The sequence below is a fragment of the Ailuropoda melanoleuca genome, chromosome 11, assembly GCF_002007445.2.
Source record: "Ailuropoda melanoleuca isolate Jingjing chromosome 11, ASM200744v2, whole genome shotgun sequence".
In the NCBI taxonomy this organism is placed as follows: domain Eukaryota; kingdom Metazoa; phylum Chordata; class Mammalia; order Carnivora; family Ursidae; genus Ailuropoda; species Ailuropoda melanoleuca.
The window spans coordinates 67,362,032-67,374,964 of record NC_048228.1 but is presented as its reverse complement, the minus strand read 5'-3'; the positions used below and the strand labels follow the sequence as shown (position 1 = coordinate 67,374,964).

Genomic DNA, 12,933 nt, shown 5'->3' with positions numbered 1-12,933 from the left:
CTCAGACCACAACGCTCTGAAATTGGAACTCAACCACAAGGAAAAACCTGGAAGAAACTCAAACACTTGGAGGCTAAGAACCATCCTGCTCAAGAATGACTCGATAAACCAGGAAATCAAAAAACAAATTAAACAATTTATGGAGACCAACGAGAATGAATACACAACGGTCCAAAACCTATGGGATACTGCAAAGGCAGTCCTAAGGGGGAAATACATAGCCATCCAAGCCTCACTCAAAAGAATAGAAAAATCTAAAATGCAGTTTCTATATTCTCACCTCAAGAAACTGGAACAGCAACAGAGGGACAGGCCTAACCCACTGACAAGGAAGGAGTTGACCAAGATTAGAGCAGAAATCAATGAATTAGAGACCAGAACCACAGTAGAGCAGATCAACAGGACTAGAAGCTGGTTCTTTGAGAGAATCCATAAAATTGATAGACCACTGGCAAAACTTGTCCAAAAACAAAGAGAAAGGACTGAGATTATTAAAATTATGACTGAAAAGGGAGAGGTCACGACCAGCACCATTGAAATTGCAAGGATTATTAGAAACTTTTATCAACAGCTATATGCCAAAAAACTAAACAATCTGGAAGAGATGGAGGCCTTCCTGGAAACCTATAAACTACCAAGACTGAAACAGGAAGAAATAGATTTCTTAAATAGGCCAATTAACTATGAAGAAATTGAGTCAGTGATAAACAACCTTCCAAATAATAAAACTCCAGGCCCAGACGGTTTTCCTGGGGAATTCTACCAAACATTCAAAGAAGAAATAATACCTATTCTCCTAAAGCTATTTCAAAAAATAGAAACAGAAGGAAAGCTACCAAACTCATTCTATGAGGCTAATATTACCTTGATCCCCAAACCAGGCAAAGACCCCCTCAAAAAGGAGAATTACAGACCGATTTCTCTAATGAATATGGATGCCAAAATCCTCAACAAGATCCTTGCTAATAGAATCCAACAGTACATTAAAAGGATTATCCATCATGACCAAGTGGGATTCATACCTGGGATGCAAGCATGGTTCAACACTCGCAAATCAATCAATGTGATACATCATATCAACAAGAAAAGACTCAAGAACCATATGATCCTCTCAATTGATGCAGAAAAAGCATTTGACAAAATACAGCATCCTTTCCTGATTAAAACCCTTCAGAGTGTAGGAATAGAGGGTACATTTCTCAATCTCATAAAAGCCATCTATGAAAAGCCTACTGCAAGCATTATTCTCAATGGGGAAAAGCTGGAAGCCTTTCCCTTAAGATCAGGAACACGACAAGGATGCCCACTCTCGCCACTATTATTCAACATAGTACTAGAAGTCCTTGCAACAGCAATCAGACAACAAAAAGGGATAAAAGGTATCCAAATAGGCAAAGAAGAAGTCAAACTGTCTCTCTTCGCAGATGACATGATACTCTATATGGAAAACCCAAAAGAATCCACTCCCAAACTATTAGAAGTTATAGAGCAATTCAGAGTCCCTATTCTTATTTCTATTCTTACTGACTCCAAATGATGATTAAAAGGTGTCATCCCTTGCACTAGCATTATGATGTCTTCATAGACACACAAAAGAAACTGCTATGTCATTAAGATGCTTTAGCATTGTGCTTTTAAAAGCGGCCCCTTCTTGGAAATAATTTCCTAGTGTCTCTGCTGCTAAAGAGCAGCTTCTCCTAACACCTGATCACTTACACAGCTTGAGTGTCTTTTGCAGCCAAATCACTACAGAGGCTCCACTGCAAGGCTCCAGACAGACGGGAACTATTGTAACCATGATCCTTATCTGCCAGTAAAAATCAGATTGCCAGCCAAACCACACACCTGTGGTAATAGGGAAACGGAGTCCCTGCTGCTTAAATAAAAGGACCTGAATTAACTAGCCGTCACAGGGACAGTTTAGCCCCATCTCTGAGCCAGTCACTGAGGGGAGGCAACTGTGCCGTATTGGACTCAGTGTCAGAAGATCTGGTTCATTCAGTTCTGTTCAATTCAATTCATACTTCCTGATCTTTTTATTAAGTGTCAGTCACGGTGCTTGGTTATGGGCACAAAGAAGATCACATTCGTCGTCTGTGTAGATAAGGAGCTCACAGTCTAACAGGGGAAATGGGATAATCAATGACTACAGCAGAGTTCATGATATCCAGATACACACAATATGTTTTGAAAATACAGAGAAGAAACCTGAAAAAGAAACCTCAACTTATCTCTGTTAAGTTTATCTCCTAAACATGATCTGCACATACTTAGTTGTTTCCTGGTGAGTAATTTTTTCTTAAAGATTTTATTTATTTGACAGACATAGAGACAGCCAGCAAGAGAGGGAACACAAGCAGGGGGAGTAGGAGAGGAAGAAGCTGGCTCATAGAGGAGGAGCCTGATGTGGGGCTCGATCCCACAACACTGGGATCACGCCCTGAGCCAAAGGCAGATGCTTAACCACTGTGCCACCCAGGCACCCCTCCTGGTAAGTAATTTTTTATTCACAACACTTTGACACCAGATGAGAGTTTTTTTTTTCCCCCCTCCTGACGCCAAATACAGTGTCTTTTCCAAAACCACTTTTCCAAGTGGTCCAGACTTTAATTAAGTTCTGGCTAACTACTCAGAGTTACTGCAGACTCCACAGGTTGAGACTCTACAAGACTAGGTGCCTGGGTGGCTCAGTTGGTTGTGTGACTGACTCTTGGTTTCCTCCCAGGTCATGATCTCATGAGTTATGGGATCAAGCCCTGTGGTGCGGGGGGAGGGAGGCAAGGGCTTAAAGATTCTCTCCCTATGCCCCTTCCCCTGTTTGCATCCTTGAGCATGCTCTCCCTTCCTCTCTCTCTCTCTCAAATAAATAAATAAATCTTAAGGAAAAAAAAAAGACTCTACAAGACTGCTCCTACTTCAGATGCCAACACAAGTCCTGGGCCTCCCATACTTCTGATGGACCAACTATAAACTGGGGTTCCCATAACCTCTCTCAGGTTCTATAATTTACTAGAATGGCTCACAGAACTCAGAAAGGCACTTTACTATTACCAGCTTCTTATAAAGGATGTAACTCAGGAACAGCCAAATAGAAGAGATGCACAAGACAAGGAAGGGGGAAGGCGCATGGAGGTTCCACGGTCCTTCCAGACATGTCACCCTCCCAGCACCTTGATATGTTCACCAACCTGGAAACTCTCTGGATCCTGTTGTTTAGGGTTTTTATAGTGGTTCCATTACAGAGGCATGCTTGTTTGTTTTCCTGCTTACCCAGACTAAATGTCAAGAACTAAGGGAGTGTGGTGGGTTGAATGGTAGCCCTCCTAGAGATATGTATGTGTGTGCTAGGGACCCTGACGTTAGGCCCTGGAGTCCAGCAACGAGCCTGACTCTGGTCTTTCATGTCCCCTGGAGCAAAACAGGCTGATAACATCAGTGTTTCAGCCACCTTTTGAATATCTTTGATTTTGATTTTTATGTTTCTAACTACTGTGTTTTGGGGGCAAAAGGAAGCCAAGGAGTCATCTGGACTGGATGGCGGTTGCATAGCTATTTTGCTATGTTATTAATTTATTTATGCCTCCCTGTTTCCAAAAGAGATATGTTGTTCAGTAAAAAATGTGTTTATTGTATATGATCAAGACTATGAAAGCCATCTATAGTACCTAAGTCACTGTCTCCTAGAAATTCCATAAAACTACTCATTAAGACATGTGGGAAAACAAAGTACACATAATGGAAACGTTAACAATATATGAATGGGTACAAAGTTATTGAGAGCAGTTACATGACATATAAGGGTTAAGTACCTTTTCTGACTGTAACGCCTACTTGGGAAAGTAATGAACAGAAAGGAATTGAGCTCCTCTGATTATGCAGAAATCTTCAGAGGAGACATGGAATTCTAGGATTTGACCTATAGGGTTTCTTTAAGTGAGCAAGCTCCCTACCCTACAACCAGTTTATTTCAATTTAATTCCCTTCAGAAATGTTTATTGTGGTAAGTGCTAGAGAAACATAGCTGAGTAAAATAATCTCTGACTCAAAAAAGTCACAGTTGTGGGGGCAGGGACAGACATAAAACTACGTTTTGATGGGATGGGCTATAACTCATGGAATCAAAACTTAATATTATACTCATGATGGGATGAGTATAATAAATGTGTCTAAACAGCTTTACAGGGAGAGGGGTGTGGCAGGAATAGTTAATTTTATTGTGCGGTTGTCAGGGAAAGTTGCAAGAACCGTGATTTTTAGGTTGGATTTTTCGTGGTCAGCAGGCGTTCACCTCCGGAGTGAAGGCTTGTCTGCTGCAGGGACCAAGGGCTGGCGACGAATCCCGCAAAATGAAGGATCATTTCCGGCATCCGCTGAAGTTCGGGGTTTCCCGGCCGTTAGGGGGAGCCGTGCCGCGCGCCGTCCAGCCGTTTCGTTTCCGGGCACTTGGGCCCAGCGCCGCCATCGCGGCCGAGCGCGCCCCCGCCGCGCGCCGCGCTTTGCCGGCGCTGCTCCCGTTACCGAGGCAACCGCGGCGCCGACTGCGCGCCGGCTGCGATCGGCTCTCCGCGCCATTTTCAAACTGTCCTAGCGCCGGAGCCAGAGTCTGGGGAGGAAGGAGCCAGCGAGGGAGGCGAGGCCCGAGGGGCGATGCGGCCGCAGGCGGAGGAAGCGGCGGCAGCAGCGGCGGGTGAGTGCCGCTGCGGGGGCGGGAGGCCCGGGCACGGCGGCCGCGCCTCTCGCCGTGGCCTCCCGGGAGGTCCCCGCGGGCCGGGCCCGGGTGCTGCCGGGAGGGATGCCGCGCGGCCGCGGGAGGAAGTGCGGCCCGGCCGGGCGCGGCGCGGCCACTCCCCTTCGGATCAACGTACGACACCCCTGCCCTTCGACACCCGGCAGTGAAGCTGCGGCCCGGAGGTCGACCCGGGGCAGCTCGAGCGTCCCTGTTTCCTTCCGTGCCGCCCGCCGTGGGCGTCTGTGCGGTGTGCACACCCGCTTACTGCCGGCTGATGGGTTGATTTAAAAGTTAAAGTGCCCTCTCGTATAAGTATCTTACATGCTCTTTGTAAAAACAAAGTGCCCAGAAGCGTAGGACGGGAGGTATTTGTTAACCTTTGCCCTGCACCTTCGAAAACATCCCCTCTACCTTCCAGTCTGTATTATTTTAGTTTAGTGTGGAAGGACTGCGAGACAACCGAAGTTTGGTGTTTGTTTTGTTTTGAGTCTCTGTGCATATAAACACCCAGAATACTTTTGTTAAAAATAAGATGTACTGGCTTTCAGACACCCACCTCCCCAGAGGTAAGCTAGTGAGTAGTTCTAAACGTATGCGTGGGGGACCTCCAAACCTAAGCTTTTATGTTGTGCTAGAAACTTTAAGTGTAACCACGATGTTTGGGGGATGTAGGTGAGGGAAGACAGCAGCCCATAGGTCAGGATGTTTTTTGTTCTTCTTGGGGAGATTTTAATCTTTTCCATCAGTCCTGTCTTTCGATTATTTATTTTTTTGATTCGTATTCATTCTCTGTCTCAGCCAGTATGTGAGGAAGTATTATTTCTGGGTAATCAAAGTTGGTACCAGACAAAGAGGAGGAATGTTTGAGTGGTGAGGCTCTGCTAGTTCTTGACAGGTGTATTTCCGATGTCTTCAGGAGATTCTCTAAAACACCTTGCATCAGTCAGGTCACTCTTGTGGAAGGAACCTAGAAAGTCCATGGGAATGCCACTAAAAGAAAAGGTTAGCAAGAGTGTGGAGAAAGAAAGATTTGTAGAAAAGAGTAGATTAGAAGTGATGTGGCAAGTTGCTGCAGCTTGGTATAAATACTACATTTGATCTTATCCAAAAGGCCAGGAAGCAATTGCAGCTTGGTACAGAAACCAGAGTGCTGAACCAGGACCCAGCCCACCTTCTTCGTGGCCCAGTGGTTTGGGAAGAGTTGCTCTCTAGAGGCAGCCTTTCCTTGCCTTTGAATAGAAAGGGTGTCTGGTATGTCCTGTCTCCCTTACAGGGTAAGTTATGAGGATCAGTTTTGCATGTATTCACGTGCATTCACGTTTGGATCAGTTTTGCATCTACTCCCATGCATTCACGTTTTATAAGTTGTGAAAAACAATAGAGATGTTAAAACAAAATTTATTTGGCTTAGAAATGTGAGTACTAGGACTATATTTACCTTGCAAAGGTTAGAAAAGAGCAAAGGTTCTACACAAGCAATCTTTAGAGAACTCCATTTTAGGGCACGTTGATATATCTATTCAATATATTCATAAATATTGAAAAAGACAAGGATAAAAATGTGTGTAGAGATTCATATGTGTTTGTGTCTTTTTTTTTTAATGGAAGTAAAATTTACATGGCGAAATGCACAGATCTCAAGTGTACTATTTGAAAACCTTTGATAAATGTAATACACTTGTAACCAGTGTACATAATATTTAACATAATATTTTCATCACCCCATAAAGTTCCCTCTTAACCTTTCCAGTCTCCACCCACTCCTGTTGACCCAGCCCACAGCTGTTCTGGTTTCTGTCTACATAGTTTCATGTTGCCTGTTCTTGAATTTATGTAAATAGAATCATACAGTATATGTGTCTGGCTTCTGTTGCTCAAGTAATGTTTTCAAAATTAATTCATGTGGTTGACATGCATCAGTATTTCCTTCTTTTTTATTCCTGAGTGGTGTTATATGCCACAAATATCTCATAGTTTATACTTCTGCTGTTGATGGATATATACGTTGTTTCCAGTCTGGGGCTATTATGAATAAAGCTGTTATGAATATTCTTGTAGAGTCTGTGGATGTTTATTTTCATTTGCTTGAATAAATACCTAGCAATAGAATTATAGAGTTCTAGGGGAGAAGTTTAACTTTATAAGAAACTGCCAGAATTTTTCCACAGTGCTTTTACATTTCCATCAGCAACATAAAGATTCCAGTTATTCCAAATCCTTGACAACATTTGGTCCCGTGCTTTTAATTTTAGCTATTCTAGTATGGGTGAGATTGTACCTCACTGTGGTTTTAATTCATATTTCGCACATAACTAATGGTGGTGAGCACCTTTTCATATGATTATTCCTATTCAGTTATCTTTGCAAGGTGCCTGTTCAAGTCTTTAGCCCATTTTCTTACCAGATTTTCTTTATTAGTAGTATTGAACTGTAAGTGTTCTTTATGTATTCCATATACAAATCCTTTGTAGATATTATGAATATTTTCTCCAACTCCTTCGCTTTTTGTTTTCTTAATGGAATATTTTGATGGGCAACATTTTTAATTTGATGAAGTCCAAAAATTTATCACATTTTTCTTTTGCATTTAGTGTTTTCAAAAGAGGCTTCTCTAAAGATTCTCTGCCTTCCTCAGGCTTGGGAAAATATTCTTTGTTTTCTCCATTATTTTTTTAACTTTTATGTATAGGTTTATTAAGAGATACTTATTTTAGTGCAGAAACATGACTATCATAAGGAGCATTTAAGTCAGTCTAAATATTCCAGAAGGCTGCCTACCTGAAGAGAAAGAAAAAAAAACAGTTGCTTCATATTGAAAGAATCTTTTCTTCTTATCATGAAATAGTAATAATAGCCATAATAACAATAACATTTTACTCTTTTCGTTTAGGACTTTAATTTTGAGGAGTGAATAAAACTAGTTTTGGAAGACAAGATGACTACAGCTGCAGAAAGAAAGTACATTAATATTAGAAAAAGATTGGATCAGTTGGGATACCGCCAGACTCTGACAGTGGACTGTTTACCGTTGGTAGAAAAACTTTTCAGGTAAAGATGAAAATACAGTTCTAAACCTGTGCGATCTTTAATCCCATTTATCTAGTTTCTATTAAACTTCATGTTACAGTAAAGAAATGGGTAGTTGTTGTTGTTCTTTTTTTTTTCTTAGTCCGTCAGTCACCTGAAACTCATCTATTCTTAGATCCTACTCCCATATCATCAGTTCAGGGCGTCCACATTGCAAAACTCTAGGGGTCACCTTTCACACTCTACTGTTGAGAGTAGATTTTCTGAGAGTTCTCCCTGAACAGAATTACAATTTTTTAATGTGGTTTTCTGATATCGTTGTGTGTTCTATGTCTGCCCATTAGTCTTTAATTACTGTGATTCAATAAAGGTTCTCTCATATGTGGTTGGTCATTACTTTAGCAATTACGTGTTACTTTAACTGGAAGAGTCCATGTACTTTTGTTCTTTTCCATTTTTTGTTCTTTCCTTGAGACTGGAGCAGGGAAATTGCTTAGAAAGCTTTTGCAGCAGGGCTACAAGCTATGATGATGGTAAGGAGAGAATGGAGGAAAGATATTTGGTGCTCTTTATTATGGCCTCCAGAACCCTTCATGGTCTAGTTCTAGCTCTGCGATTCAAGGTTGGAGGATGGGTGAAGTATGTCTAACTTTCTAAGAAACTGGCAGGCTTTTTCCACAGTGACCTAATACTCCGACAGCTTCATCTCCCATGTATTTAACCATTTGGAGCTCCCTAAACATATACACTCCCCACCAATCTCTCCCCTCTGTCTCTCCATGTGCTATTCTGTCTGCCTGGGAAATCCCCTGGACCTCTCCCTCTTGCCCTATGCTTGTTTAGCTCTATGGTCTGCAAGATTGTCACATCTGCTACATGTTACCTTCAGTACTTATCATTGTTAGAAACTTGTTTTTGTGTTTCCTTTAGAATGCAAACTCCATAAGACTAGAGACTGATTTTATCTCTGCTATATCTAGTACAGGCTGAACACATAGTTGTTGAGTTTCTCACATAGTGTTATAACTTTTGACAAACTGTCAATAGGATATAAGCTCCATGATAGTGTGCTCTATATCGTGTTCCCTGCTCAGTAAATACTGATGGAATGAATAGTCTACTGCTCTGTGTTCTCAGAGGTAAGGAATCAGTTCTTATTCTTATGTACTAGCAGTTAGCTTATAGCAGGCATTCAATAAATCTTTGCTGAATGTACAGATAAGTTTCATAGGTTCCACAGGATCAGGTGACTAACTGGACATGGGGGATGAATGAGAGGAGAGATTGAAAGATGATTCCAACTATGTGTGTGTTTCATAACTTTTAATATTGTTTTGAGAAATTTTTGAGCACCTGGTACCTTGAAGGGCTTCTAGCATTTTTGTTTGTTTTTAGATTTGATCTCATTTGGTGTTAACATGTAAGTCTTTTTCGAAATATATTTTGTGTTATTAAAAGTTAATGGAATGTTTCCTTGTATTTACATTTTCTATTCTTTAATTTCAGTGACCTAGTTCATACAACAGAAAGTCTTCGGAAATCAAAATTATCTACTGTGAAAGCTGAAAAAGAAAGTGCCAATTTTGATTTTGTTTTGGAACCTTATAAACTTGAAAATGCAAGATTGATCAAGGAAAATAATGAATTATACCTGGAATTAATGAAACTGAGAGAGCAATCAGGCCAACACATTAAAGGTAAAATTTTGTGATTTTTAAGATTTCATATTTTTTCCCCTTTTTGTTTTTTCTGTAGGAAAAGCTTATATGTAGTATCGTGATAGTCTTCCTGCTAAAAGGCTTGAAATAATGTAGAGTGCATTGAAGAGTTCCCAACAAGGAAAATAAATATGCATTTCATAGCTATAATCATCATCACTATATGTCGATTAAGTTTTTAGAATTAAAATTGCTGTAGAAAGATGCAGAACATAGGTAATATAGTCAGTGGTATTGTAGTAGCGTTGTATACTGACAGACAATAACTACATTTGTGGTATGCATAGCATAACTTACAGAGAAGCTGAATCACTATGTTGTACACCTGAAATCAATGCAATGTGTCAACTATACTCAATAAATTTTTTAATTAATAAAAAAATTGCTCTAGGAAATATTAAATGCTTAAAGTAAAGAAATGTCCTTGAAAACTTTCACTTTTTCCTTACTGAAAGTAAGAGGGCTAAAGTGAGGTGAAAGCCTTGTATCGTTCTGATTCTTTAATACCCCTGTCTTTGAGCTGGAAGATTGAATAGAATGATTTCAAAGGTACTGGACAGAGGGTAATTGTATGGCTATCTTATTGTTATAAATTCTTATATCAGTAGAAAGCCCTGTCTGATACCTGGCATGAATTCATAATCCCTCAGCTACATACCTAGTTTACTGGATTGGATCAAATGCCGTAATTTATATTAAGCCATATAGCAGAAGAAAAATATAATTCCCTTTTTTGTATAGTGACTTATTTGTAGTTTTGCTAATAGTGGTAGAAGAGGTAATAGCCTTTCAGACAAAGGCTCGGGTAAGAATCAGATGGAGCCTTTCAAATTAATGTGACTTTTGTATTTTGTGAAATGGAAGGACTTCATAGATTTCCTGATCTGTAAAATGGTCGTTAAATCTTTTTCATTTTAAGAGTTGAAAACTACGTTGAAGAAGTGTGCACGTGAAACAGCTGATCTGAAATTTCTAAATAACCAATATGTTCATAAACTCAAACTTCTAGAGAAAGAGAGCAAAGCTAAGAATGAAAGAATTCAACAACTTCAAGAAAAGAATTTGCATGCTGTAGTACAAACTCCAGGTGAGTCTGCCCCTTCTCAAAACAAAGTGTACACGTCTAATCTTTTAAAGAGGTTAAAGCTGTTGGCTAAAATGAGACTTTGGACTTTCATGCTTAGACTTTAGTATTTGAGAAGATGATTTTGGATTGTCACATAAACTTTTAAATTTATTTCTTAAGATCTAGGTAGTATTTTATACATGTGCTTAGAAACTTACATAATAGTAGGTTCTTAGATGTAAGTAGTCTAACTGACTTCAGTGCCCGGTGTTTTATTTCCTTAATCGTTACTTTAACTTCTTTTTTAAATTATTGTTATTATTTTATTTTAATGTTTTTTTTCCAAGTCCAACTGTATTCAGTTTTATTAAAAATACCTGTCATAAACAATCCTGGTATTTTAGGGAGGACATGGGCAGACAGTCATTAGCAGTATGCAACAACTTTCAGACTCTGTTCTTCAATTGACTACTAACATCAGAAAGCCACTATAAAACCCAGTGAAGTCTTCATGTGATGATCTGAACAGAGAAGGTTTAGGGTGAGGGTTGACAGTTCACACTTAGCATGGTGTTTAACATGTTTAACAAGTGAAACGAAAATGGCAGAATTATCAATCTGAAGATCCACAAGCTAAAAAAGGAACTCTTTTGAGAGATGCCATCTCAATATTATCATTATTATTTTAGTTATAAAGGTAATCCATACTCATCAAAGAATTTGGAAATGACATGTTTTCTGCATTTTTTTAGTTTATTTTACTTTTTTTAGCTTTATGTTCAGTAGGTCTATAGAAAGAGAAAAGAAATGAGGGGCCGTATCCAGAGTTGAGGGTAGTTCAGGCATAAAGTTGGTGGAAGAATCACCAGTCCCAGTGACAAGATCATCAAGATGTCTGAATCATGGGATGAAGATGATGGGAGTGAGTGAGGTATGGGAAAGTGCTGGATTATGAGATGAGGTGGAGACTGAGGGATTAAGAGCACCATGAGGACCAGGAGGCATTTGGTCAGAATGAAGACTGTGATCAGAAGGGAGTTGGAGATCTAGACGCTGGCACAGTTCTCAGTGGTGACGAACTGTCTCAGTAGTGACAGTCATCTTACGGTGTCCCTGTAGCCGTGTGGAACCAGTGGAGGATTGACATGTCAGGAAATGAGATTGGGGGGAGGTCTGTGGGCTAAAGGCAAAAAAGATCAAGAAACATGGGAGAAGGTCTTGGAAGTAACTAGAAGATTAAGGGGAAAAATGAGGATAATCAGGTTTCCTGAGAGTGGAATGGGGTAGATTCCAGAGAGAATCACGTGGTGTAGTCTGTAGAATTCAGTGAATGAATGTGGAAGACTTGGGAAGTAGAGGAATTCCCAGATTTCTGTTTCAAGTGAATGAGTGGGTGGATGATGGTACTGTTTTTAAGATAGAGAAGGTGGAAAGCAGGGCAGGAGTTCGCTTTTGCATGTGTCGTAAGTTACCCATGGAACATCCGCATTGAGATTTCTAGTACGCAGTGGGATATGTGGATCTGTTTTTAGATGTGTGGTCCCAGATGGAAATTCGAATTTGGGAGTCATTGGAGTACTGTGGGAATTGAAGCTATAGATGCAGTAGGAATTATCTATGAGATTATGTAGACTGGGAAGAGAGAACAGACCCTGAGGGGAGGTTGGTAATTAAAGGACTGGTGGAAGGAGAGGGTCTTTAAAGGAAACTGAGAAGGAACAACCAAGGAGGAAAACCAAGATGTAAGGAAAGGAGAAAATGATTTACCTTCTTTAGGTGTGTAACTACAAGCAAATCATTTAAATACTTTTGATCCAGTTTCTTCATCCTCAAAACAAGAGATATGTGTACAAAATGTGTCAGGATTCTAATGAAGACACAATTGTAGATTATGTTTGTTCTTCATGCGGATAAATTCATTTTTCCATTGCATGTCTAATCTTGGCCAGGTGCTGGGGAAGGTAAATTATCCATGTAATTTGGATGTATCTGTCCATTAAAAGAAATTACTCCTGATGGTTTTAAGGATAATTAAGTAGACATTCCTCACTAATTCAGGCTATAGCATCACTTTATATTACAGATGACATTCATTCATTATATACTAATTTTGCTACATAAAGTTTCTGTTATCTGCTCTTTGGCATTGCTTAATAAGCATGTTTATTTTAGTTATCACTGCTTTAAGCTTCTCATTTGATAGTTTTCTGCTGGTGATGATTTCTTGAGTTCATAAGAGCAAATACCACAAGGCGTGCTCAACTTTTAATCCTGCCAAAGTCTTGTTCCCATCTAATGGAGGAATATATTACATCTGGGTATATGTACCAAGCATGCCGAAAATAAAACTTGTTTTATAACCTTGTCTTGTTGATGTTTTCAGGAATGTATTG

General features: G+C 39.9%; 1 protein-coding gene across 6 annotated transcripts in view; it reads left to right on the top strand.

Moving 5' to 3' along the window:
• Positions 1-4,455: 4,455 nt before the first annotated feature.
• The window catches only part of CEP135 (centrosomal protein 135), an 84,055-nt gene continuing 75,577 nt past the window's right edge, over positions 4,456-12,933 (top strand). For 5 of the 6 annotated variants that reach the window (XM_034671770.1, XM_034671767.1, XM_034671771.1 and 2 more), the window contains exons 1-4: positions 4,456-4,687; positions 7,620-7,777; positions 9,263-9,453; positions 10,394-10,561. In XM_034671770.1, coding sequence (XP_034527661.1) covers positions 7,665-7,777; positions 9,263-9,453; positions 10,394-10,561 — 472 coding nt within the window. In that variant the 5' untranslated portion in view covers positions 4,456-4,687; positions 7,620-7,664. Of the gene's footprint in view, positions 4,688-5,840; positions 6,004-7,619; positions 7,778-9,262; positions 9,454-10,393; positions 10,562-12,933 lie in introns of all 6 variants that reach the window. The other variant, XM_034671768.1, reaches the window with a different exon arrangement.